This window comes from Gadus morhua, chromosome 4 (assembly GCF_902167405.1).
Source record: "Gadus morhua chromosome 4, gadMor3.0, whole genome shotgun sequence".
NCBI lineage: Eukaryota > Metazoa > Chordata > Actinopteri > Gadiformes > Gadidae > Gadus > Gadus morhua.
Genome location: NC_044051.1, coordinates 2,762,000 through 2,773,528, shown reverse-complemented (window position 1 = coordinate 2,773,528; position 11,529 = coordinate 2,762,000). Strand labels below are relative to the sequence as shown.

The following is an 11,529-nucleotide window of genomic DNA, read 5'->3' as shown; positions in this document are numbered from 1 at the left end:
TCTGTCTCCATGAAAATAACACACTTTTTTTCGTTCTCTTTGCTCAGAGGCGACACAGAATCAACAAACTAGGCTTGACCGAAATGGATTGGGTTGCAGTAATGATGTAAATACATGATGTTCAAATGATAAACATATAAGTTTAACTGAAATGATGCATATATTTACCGTATATTTATCTTGCTTTATTTTTTATAATTCCATAGAATCACTGCTACTACATTATTTTCTTTGACTTCTTTGTTTTTTTTTTATGTTCCCTTTAAACCTTATCCAATCTTTTTTGTGTTTAATTCTAACCAATCCATCAGCCTCAATAAATACAAAGAAATGCAGAAATGAATATGCTGCTGAAGAGGAATTGCTCAATGTGAACAAAAGAAAAAGGAAATAAGCTGATGGCAATTAACTGTCACACCTCTTATAAAACGGTAGATATCGATCCGTTTCCCTCCCATAGCACCAACAAAAGGTTTTGTAGCTGTTTCTTGAATGGCTTTGGGATCTATAAGATATGGCCAGCAAAAGGTAAACGGTTTAATATTTGTTTTTCACTATGATGAAATGATTTACATGGATTAAAACGGCTATTTGGGGGTGCTAATATTAATACAAAGGTAATTTGTTAAGTATTCTGATACAATAATGATTAACAGTTCACTGACTTTTTTAATGTTTGCAGTGTGCAAGTGGTATTGCTATTATGGACGACAACCGTCTTGTCTTGGGGGACCTTCGGCCTGGCCGAGCTGATAGAGGACCAAGGGTATGCATCGTGCGTCACTTCCAGACGACGAGTTCAGAACCTCTCCGGTCAGAATCTTACCAATGTTCCTTTGGATCTGAATAATGACATGCAGTACCTGGACCTTTCTCACAACCCCCTGGTGAAACTGCAAGCCGCCCCCTTCCAAAGACTCTCACAACTCTGCTTCCTGAAGGCTACCAGCTGTGGTCTGAGGCTGATATATCCTGGCTTATTTTTTCATACCCAAAAACTGAAATTCCTCAACATATCTCACAATTTGTTAGATTACATCCCTGATCTGTCACTGCCACTGCTGAAGATCCTTGACTTGGCTGGCAACCAATATGACAGCTATCAATTACCGGGCACATTTCAGATGTTGGCAAATCTGTCTGCCCTTTACTTGGGAAGTGTAAATGCTTTACAAGTGGACTTCAATGATTTTGATTCCCTCTCGGATAGCTCATTGCATCATCTCATCCTTGGAGGAGGGGTTGAGTGGCAACGGTACGATCAAGGTTCTCTCGCGAAAATGAAATCCCTCAAGAAGATAACCCTCAAAGTGCCTTTTTGTGAGAACCTTGATTTATTTGAAAACCTGCTGGAAGATGTGAACAAAACGCAAACAACCAATTTAGAGTTGGTCAAAATATTTCCAGACCTCTGCAATGTGACCGGGGACCCTTTCAGGAACCTGAGAACCATGCCAATCGTAAAAAATGTAACCATTTTAAACACTTGGATTAACAGCAGTTTCATGATGATATTTATGAAGAATGTTTTTCTTTCCAATGTTGTAACGATTACATTTGAAAACATAACCTACAACGAAGATACACCTGAAGGATTAAAGTTCCCAACTCTGAATCACACAATGGTCATAAGTTCGGTTATATTTGATAGGGTTAAACATTACCAATACAAATACCCCACTTTCGAAATGAGTGTGGACATATATTCCAAGTTGGAGTTTGTGAAGTTCTCAGGCACAGGAATGAACATTGTACCTTGCAACACAATGGCCTCCTTGCCGTCCCTGGAAACCCTGGACCTCTCAAACAACCTACTGTCTGACTTAGGGTTTTGGTGGCCTGGGTGCTCCTATACCTCGGTGTTCCCCAAACTAAGGCACCTCTCTTTGAGCAAAAACCGCTTTGTTGACCTTTCCTTCATCGCTCAGCAGACCCACCAGATGAAGTACCTGGAATCTCTAGACTTGAGTTTCAACTCCATTGTTCTGGATAAGCCGTGCTTTTGGCCCATCCACATCACATCGCTGAGCCTGAGCAACAACAACCTGGGGAATAAAGTATTTTCCTTCCTGTCCCAGTACTTACAGCGAATTGACCTGTCAAAGACAGGCATCATCGCCCTAACACGAGAAGACCTTTTGCAATTTCCCATGTTGACCCACCTTTTCCTGAGCTCCAACAGCATTAAGGTCATCCCTACGATTCTATCTCCCACCTTGGTCAGTCTGTACATAGACCAGAATTCCATTACATCCATCTCCCGGGAGTCTCTTGCGGGTCTTCCAAGTCTCAGGACTCTCAAAGCTGGAAACAACACATATGTCTGCTCCTGTGACTCCTATTGGTTCATAAATACTATGAACAAATCCTTTCTGCCCGACTGGCCCTTGGATTATACCTGCAATACTCCCCCATCCGTGGCTGACCTGCCGATGTCCGAGTACAGAACCAGCAGGATGTCCTGTGAGGCCTGGCTTCAGGCTGCCGTGGCATTACCTGTGACGATGCTCATCGGGCTGGCCTTTTGCTCTGCGTTCTACGCCTGTGATGGAGTGTGGTACACCAAGATGCTGTGGATGTGGATCCACGTGAAGAGGAGAGGCCAGAAGCAGGCCAACCTGCTGAACAACACGACGTTTCGGTACCACTCGTTCATCTCCTACAGCCACCAAGACTCCGCCTGGGTGGAGAGCAAGCTGGTGCCGTCCCTGGAAGGGGCCGGACTCTCCCTGTGCATCCACGAGCGAGACTTTGTGCCCGGCCAGTGGATCGTGGACAACATCATTAACTGCGTGGAGGCGAGCTACAAGACGCTGTTTGTGCTGTCCAACCACTTTGTGCAGAGTGAATGGTGTAACTACGAACTCTTCTTTGCCCAGCATAGAGCTATTGACTCCCAGCAAGACTCCCTGGTCTTCATCCTGTTGGAGCCTATTCCGACCAACTCTCTGCCCAAGAAGTTCTTGAAACTGAGGAGATTGCTGATGCAGCAGACGTACCTGGAGTGGCCCATGGATGAGCGAAAGCAGCAGGTGTTCTGGGTCAACCTCAGGTCTATGCTACAGGTGGCGGACCACCGGATCCTGAAGGATATGGACCTAGAGTTAACGCAAAGCGCTTCTCTGATCCCAGACGATTTGGTTCCTTTGTTAAAATGATGACGGCAGTCTAAAATGAAAAATGTGTGTCCCATTCAAAGATAAATATTTTTTTCATTTTAACTTTGATTGCCTAACTGGAACTCGACAAAACTGATGAATTAAAGTGTTTTTTATGTATATATTTCTGGTAAAACGTACCTTCGTTTAGTTTAAGTACTGCTTTACTTTTGATTTCTTTGATTGTATTCGATTCATATTTTTCTTCTGTACATTTGTTTTTAAAGTAAATGTCTCAACCCAGTGTCCAGATAGAGAAATGCACGCCTTCGCATTGCGTGGTCAAAAGGATATTGTTAAAAAATATACAGACGATGTAGCCTACATATGAAATTTATCAAAACATGTGTCTATGTAAATGTTTGTATAAAGACACAGCTTTTGTTATATCCGAAGCTGTTAATTCTCATTTCACATTTGAATAAAGAACTATTAAATTAAACAGTGTCTTCGGCCTTGACAGTTTGGACTACAATACCCAAATCGCGTGGGTAACGCCAAAGGCTCAGAAGGAAAGGAGGACAGGTCCTGGGATTCTCCTTGAAAGAAATTACAGACAAACACATAACTGTAGTTTGCCTTTCAATTATTTATTCATCTTAAGCAAGCAAGCTGATGCATTAAGATCTATCAGATAAAACATTTTTAAATAGGCTTCAACGCATTCATACTAAAATCCATCATTTACTAAGGAGAAGACAAATCGGTATTACGAGAACAAACGGTTCGTATCAGCCATGTAACATGATATTCCAAAATACGTCTGATGTGCGCATTTCTCATGAAGCCACTATATCGGCTGACTATTTAACAACACTAGCCTAAACACGCCACTCTTCATACTTCCATTGCCCCAGGAGACACTTCCTGTATTCCAGATCTGTCTCCATGAAAATAACACACTTTTTTTCGTTCTCTTTGCTCAGAGGCGACACAGAATCAACAAACTAGGCTTGACCGAAATGGATTGGCTTGCAGTAATGATGTAAATACATGATGTTCAAATGATAAACATATAAGTTTAACTGAAATGATGCATATATTTACCGTATTTTTATCTTGCTTTATTTTTTATAATTTCATAGAATCACTGCTACTACATTATTTTCTTTGACTTCTTAGTTTTTTTTATGTTCCCTTTAAACCTTATCCAATCTTTTTTTTGTTTCATTCTAACCAAGCCTTCACCTTCAATAAATACAAAGAAATGCAGAAATTAATATGCTTCTGAAGAGGAATTGCTCAATGTTAACAAAAGAAAAAGGAAATAAGCAGTGGCGATTCTGGGGGGTGGCCTGGGGTGGCCAGGGCCACCCCTGAAAGCTCATTGGCCACCCCTGTGGCCACCCCAGATCTGATAGGTAGTTGGTCAAGTTCGTCAACACAAGAAATAAGAGAAATGCTGTCAATCAATGATGTCCGCTGATCAACTGATTTAGGGTCAGTTTTACATTTTTAACTAACACGGTAATGGTCGTGCTGAGGCTGTGAGAGCTGATTTCTGCTCGGCGGACATTTAGCTATGCAGGTCAGGTGACCCATGAGATGAGCGCGCTGCACATGCTGCTGGTCCGTGAAACAGGAGGACGACGACGGTCACAGTGACAACGTGAACAATATAAAAACGATAAAGACGCTGAAATCTGTCGTTGAGAGGTATGGTAATTTAATGTTTAGTTATATCGTAGTTCCCTCTGAATGTGTAGGAAAACTTTATCCAGCACTAAGTAGCAGCTAAAAGACGAACTACACTGCACTAGCTAGCTTAGCAGCCTGCAAACCAAGTTAAGCATGTAACGTTAGTGTTTTGGATACCGCCATGAAATATATAAAGATGTTTTCTGGACTGAAGACTGATGGTGTTTTTTGCAGATGTGTGTGTTCAATAGAGCTAATGTTATATTTCTTGCCAACCAGTGTGTGAAACATAGTGACAGTCTAGATTTAAGTAGCTATAACACAAGAACAAGCTGTGACTTGTTTGTTGCATTCAAATGCCACAAATGCTTGAGATGCAATATGTGTTAATTGTGTTATTAAAAGTGAGTTGTAAGAGTGGTAGTTATGTAAAAATAAACCTTTGTAGATCCTATAAATAGACATAATTAGGCACATTGTTCACACCTCCTTTCTTTTTGACATTTTAATGGAGTCAAAGGTGCTATTTAAGGGGTTACAAGTTATATTTGGTCTGGTGGCATTGCATTGGACTTAAGTCTTGTCTTGTGGTCTTATGGCCTATGTGAAAGCATTTTGTAGCAGGAGAATGGGCAAAAGCAAGAACTAGCTACCTCTATTGCACTTTGTTACTATTATTAGAATCCTCTATTGTTCATGAGAGTTTGAAGGTTTACATAACATTACTTTATAGTATATACTTTGGAGTTAAGATTTGTTTGGTTTATGTTACAATTGTTTATGTATATTTATCAAGTTAATTTGTGATTCTTAGGCTTAACTGTTTGATTTAAATAAACGTCATAATTTATGCTGAATCAAAGCCAACATTTATACCTTCATCAGGGCCCTGGACATGAATACTGTCTGGGTTGAAAACCCACTTTTTGCACATTTTCATACATCACAAGGCATCCTAGAATAACATTATTCAGTCATCAGGCCATCATCTGTGTCACCTGTATTGTTACCTATGTTTGCTTTACTAATTTAGGTGCCATCTTGTGGTTAAATAAAAACACACCAAAGCAAAGAACAAACCAAAAAAATCTAATTCCAGTATCTCCAACAAATTATATCTAAGCTAAATAATAACATAAACTAAGCATTTAAAGAACAACAAATATTTCTGTTTTTTTCCTTACAAGCTTAATTTATCCTTTGCTTACAGATACACTTTTTAATAAGGTCTATCTTAAAGCATTTTGGTTTGTTCTGTTGCCTGGATTTCTGTGTTTTATGTAACCACAAGATGGCGCCACAATTAGTAAAGCAAACACAGGTAACACAGATGATGAGCTGATTAATGTTATTATATAGGATGAGTTAAGAGCAGTTGAATTTTGCTACTCTAATTTAACTTGTGAAGAGATGAGGACTTTAATCCACTATAAGGAAATGGCTCTTAGAAAATGTGTACCTTATTCTGAACATAATTACTGATTAAAAATAGACATATTAAAATAACCAGATATACTTGAGGACTGTGATAGGTGGTAATGGAATTTAAAAAATGACTTTAAAAAGAAAAAGTCATTTTACCAGCATAGACACCTTTATTTGACAGTTATGAGACAGGAAATCATGGGAGAGAGAGGGGATGTGACATGGTGCAAAAGGACCGGGATTCGAACCGCAGTTGGCTGCGTACGTGTATGTATTAAACTTCGCTATGCCATGGCCACCCCACACTAGCTTTGTGTCCCATCTTGGCCACCCCAGTAAAAATGTCCTGGATACGCCACTGGAAATAAGCTGATAGCAATAAACTGTCATATCTCGTTATAAAACGGTAGATGTGAATCCGTTCCTTCCCATAGCACCAACGAAAGACTTTGCAACTGTTTCTTGTATGGCTTTGGGATCTATGAGATATGGCCAGAAAAAGGTAAACGGTTTAATATTTGTTTTACACTATGATGAAATGATTTACATGGATTAAAACGGCTATTTGGGGGTGCTAATATTAATGCAAAGGTAATGTGTTAAATATTCTGATACAATAATGATTAACAGTTCACTGACTTTTTTTTATTGTTTGCAGTGTGCAAGTAGCACTGCTGTTATGGACGACGACCGTCTGGTCTTGGGGGACCTTCGGCCTGGCCAAGCTGATAGACAACCAAGGGTATGCATCGTGCGTCACTTCCAGACGACGAGTTCAGAACCTCTCCGGTCAGAATCTTACCAATGTTCCTTTGGATCTGAATAATGACATGCAGTACCTGGACCTTTCTCACAACCCCCTGGTGAAACTGCAGGCAGCTCCCTTCCAAAGACTCTCACAACTCTGCTTCCTGAAGGCTACCAGCTGTGGTCTGAGGCTGATATATCCTGGCTTATTCGTTCATACCCCGAAACTGAAATTCCTGAACATATCTCACAATTTGTTAGATTACATCCCTGATCTGTCACTGCCACTGCTGAAGATCCTTGACTTGGCTGGCAACCAATATGACAGCTATCAATTACCGGGCACATTTGAGATGTTAGCAAATCTGTCTGCCCTTTACTTGGGAAGTGTAAATGCTTTACAAGTGGACTTCAATGATTTTGATTCCCTCTCGGATAGCTCATTGCATCATCTCATCCTTGGAGGAGGGGTTGAGTGGCAACGGTACGATCAAGGTTCTCTCGCGAAAATGAAATCCCTCAAGAAGATAACCCTCAAAGTGCCTTTTTGTGAGAACCTTGATTTATTTGAAAACCTGCTGGAAGATGTGAACAAAACGCAAACAACCAATTTAGAGTTCAAAATATTTCCAGACCTCTGCAATGTGACCGGGGACCCTTTCAGGAACCTGAGAACCATGCCAATCGTAAAAAATGTAACCATTTTAAACACTTGGATTAACAGCAGTTTCATGATGATATTTATGAAGAATGTTTTTCTTTCCAATGTTGTAACGATTACATTTGAAAACATAACCTACAACGAAGATACACCTGAAGGATTAAAGTTCCCAACTCTGAATCACACAATGGTCATAAGTTCGGTTATATTTGATAGGGTTAAACATTACCAATACAAATACCCCACTTTCGAAATGAGTGTGGACATATATTCCAAGTTGGAGTTTGTGAAGTTCTCAGGCACAGGAATGAACATTGTACCTTGCAACACAATGGCCTCCTTGCCGTCCCTGAAAACCCTGGACCTCTCAAACAACCTACTGTCTGACTTAGGGTTTTGGTGGCCTGGGTGCTCCTATACCTCGGTGTTCCCCAAACTAAGGCACCTCTCTTTGAGCAAAAACCGCTTTGTTGACCTTTCCTTCATCGCTCAGCAGACCCACCAGATGAAGTACCTGGAATCTCTAGACTTGAGTTTCAACTCCATTGTTCTGGATAAGCCGTGCTTTTGGCCCATCCACATCACATCGCTGAGCCTGAGCAACAACAACCTGGGGAATAAAGTATTTTCCTTCCTGTCCCAGTACTTACAGCGAATTGACCTGGCAAAGACAGGCATCACCGCCCTAACACGAGAAGACCTTTTGCAATTTCCCATGTTGACCCACCTTTTCCTGAGCTCCAACAGCATTAAGGTCATCCCTACGATTCTATCTCCCACCTTGGTCAGTCTGTACATAGACCAGAATTCCATTACATCCATCTCCCGGGAGTCTCTTGCGGGTCTTCCAAGTCTCAGGACTCTCAAAGCTGGAAACAACACATATGTCTGCTCCTGTGACTCCTATTGGTTCATAAATACTATGAACAAATCCTTGCTGCCCGACTGGCCCTTGGATTATACCTGCAATACTCCCCCATCCGTGGCTGACCTGCCGATGTCCGAGTACAGAACCAGCAGGATGTCCTGTGAGGCCTGGCTTCAGGCTGCCGTGGCATTACCTGTGACGATGCTCATCGGGCTGGCCTTTTGCTCTGCGTTCTACGCCTGTGATGGAGTGTGGTACACCAAGATGCTGTGGATGTGGATCCGCGTGAAGAGGAGAGGCCAGAAGCAGGCCAACCTGCTGAACAACACGACGTTTCGGTACCACTCGTTCATCTCCTACAGCCACCAAGACTCCGCCTGGGTGGAGAGCAAGCTGGTGCCGTCCCTGGAAGGGGCCGGACTCTCCCTGTGCATCCACGAGCGAGACTTTGTGCCCGGCCAGTGGATCGTGGACAACATCATTAACTGCGTGGAGGCGAGCTACAAGACGCTGTTTGTGCTGTCCAACCACTTTGTGCAGAGTGAATGGTGTAACTACGAACTCTTCTTTGCCCAGCATAGAGCTATTGACGCCCAGCAAGACTCCCTGGTCTTCATCCTGTTGGAGCCTATTCCGACCAACTCTCTGCCCAAGAAGTTCTTGAAACTGAGGAGATTGCTGATGCAGCAGACGTACCTGGAGTGGCCCATGGATGAGCGAAAGCAGCAGGTGTTCTGGGTCAACCTCAGGTCTATGCTACAGGTGGCGGACCACCGGATCCTGAAGGATATGGACCTAGAGTTAACGCAAAGCGCTTCTCTGATCCCAGACGATTTGGTTCCTTTGTTAAAATGATGACTATGATTGCCTAAATGAAACTCAACCAAACTGATAATTTTTTGTATTTACAGTGTGTAAATAGCACTGCTATTATGGACGACAACCGTCTTGTTCAGTACTGTTGATTACTTTTGATTTCTGTTGATTGTATTCGATTAATATTTTTCGTTTGTATGTTAAAGTAAATGTCTCCACCCAACGTATGAATAGAGAAATTCACGCCATTGCATCGCGTGGTTCATTAGGATATTGTTTAAAAAATATACAGACGATGTATCCTACATATGAAATTTATAAAACTTTGTATCTATGTAAATGTGTATATGAAGACACGGCTTTTGCGATTGCCTAAGCTGTTAATTCTCCTTTTGCATTTCAATAAAGAACTATTAAATCAAACGGTGTCTTCGGCCCTGACAGTTTGGACTACAATACCCACATCGCGTGGGTAACGCGAAAGGCTCAAAAGTAAAGGAGGACAGGTCTTGGAAAGAAATTACAGACTAACACTTAACTGTATTGACTTTCAACAATTTAAACGTCTTAAGCAAACCAGCTGATGTATTGTGGTCTGTCAGATAAAAAAAATTTCAATAGGCTTCAACATACATACTAAATCCATCACTTACTAAAGAGAAGACAAATCTGGAGAACAAATGGTCACATCAGCCAAGTAACATGACATTTCAAAATCCGTCTGATGTGCATGTTTCTCATGAAGCAACTATATTTGCTGACTATTTAATAACACCAGCCAATCTTCATACTTCCATTACCCCAGGAGACAGACCCCCTGTATTCCAGATCTATCCCCAGGGAAATAACACACTTTTTTCTTTTTCTTTGCTATGGTACAGAGGCGACGCAGAATAATCAACATACTAGGTTTGACAGAAATGGATTTGGTTGCATTCATGATGTACATGACGATGTTCAACTGAGAAACATATAAGTTTAACTGAAATGATGCATACATTTACTGCAGGCCTATATTTGTCTAGCCTTATTTTGTGTAATGTCAATGAATCCGCCAATATATTATTTTCTTTGACTTCTTTCGTTATTTTTATATTCCCTTTCAACCTTTTCCAATATCTTTTGTGTTTGATTCTAACCAAGCCTTCACCCTCAATAAATACAAAGGAATGCAGACATGGGTTTACAGCTGAAGAGGAACTGCTCAATGTTAACAAAAGAAAAAGGAAATAAGCTGATGGCAATTAACTGTCACACCTCGTTATAAAACGGTAGGCTTATGCATATATATATATAAATATATATATCTCCGTTCCTTCCCATTGCACCAACGAAAGACTTTGAAGCGGTTTCGCGTATGGTTTTGTGATCTATGAGATATGGCCATAAAAAAAGTAAACGGTTTAATATTTATTTTGCACGATGATGAAATGATTTACACGGGTTGCCACTGCTAGATGGGGGTGCAAACATAAATACAAAGTTCATTTGTTAAGTATTCTGATACAATAATGATTAACAGTTCACTGATTTTTTTTTATGTTTACAGTGTGCAAGTAGCACTGATATTATGGACAACAGCTCTCTTGTCTTATGGCACCTTCTACCTGGCCGAGCTGATAGAGGACCAAGGGTTAGCACTATGCGTCACTTCCAGACGAAGAGCTCAGAACCTCTCCGGTCAGAATCTTACCAATGTTCCTTTGGATCTGAATAATGAGACATAGTACCTGGACATTTCTCACAACCCCCTTGTGAAACTGCAGGCAACTGCAGGCGTCTGATCCAAGAAGATTTGGTTCCTTTGTTAAAATGATGACTGCTGTCCAAAATGAAAAATGTGTGTGTCCCTTTCAAATATTGATATTTTTTTGACTTGCAGTAATTATTTTGCATGCATATATTTCTGTTTGTTGAAAACGTAGTCTTTTATTTAAGTTCTGCATTTGTTTTGATTTCTGTTTAACGTATTTTGATTTTCTTTCCCTATGTTTTTTATCAAAGTATATTTCTCCACCTAGTGTTCATATTGAGATATGCGTGCCATTGCATTGCTTGGTTCAATAGGATATTTTAAATATATATATACAGACGATGTACAAATTAAAGCATCCATCGATGTAAATGCGTGTGGAAATAAAGTGCCTTTGTGAAATATGAAGCTGTTCTCATTTCATATTTAAATAAAGAACATTTAAATCCAACCGTGTCCTCGG

General features: G+C 40.7%; 2 protein-coding genes across 2 annotated transcripts; both read left to right on the top strand.

The window, feature by feature from the left end:
• The first annotated feature begins 514 nt into the window (after window positions 1-514).
• LOC115542944 (toll-like receptor 2) lies at window positions 515-3,158 on the top strand. Its single transcript, XM_030355458.1, has 2 exons — window positions 515-528; window positions 683-3,158. Exons 1-2 carry the CDS (start codon window positions 515-517, stop codon window positions 3,156-3,158), a joined length of 2,490 nt encoding a protein of 829 aa, XP_030211318.1.
• A 3,701-nt stretch (window positions 3,159-6,859) lies between these two features.
• Window positions 6,860-9,352, top strand: LOC115542941 (toll-like receptor 2; the record flags this gene model as incomplete). Its single annotated transcript, XM_030355454.1, has 1 exon — window positions 6,860-9,352. A coding segment is annotated over one exon (2,493 nt), but the record flags the coding sequence as incomplete, so codon positions are not given.
• Between the last annotated feature and the right edge of the window lie 2,177 nt (window positions 9,353-11,529).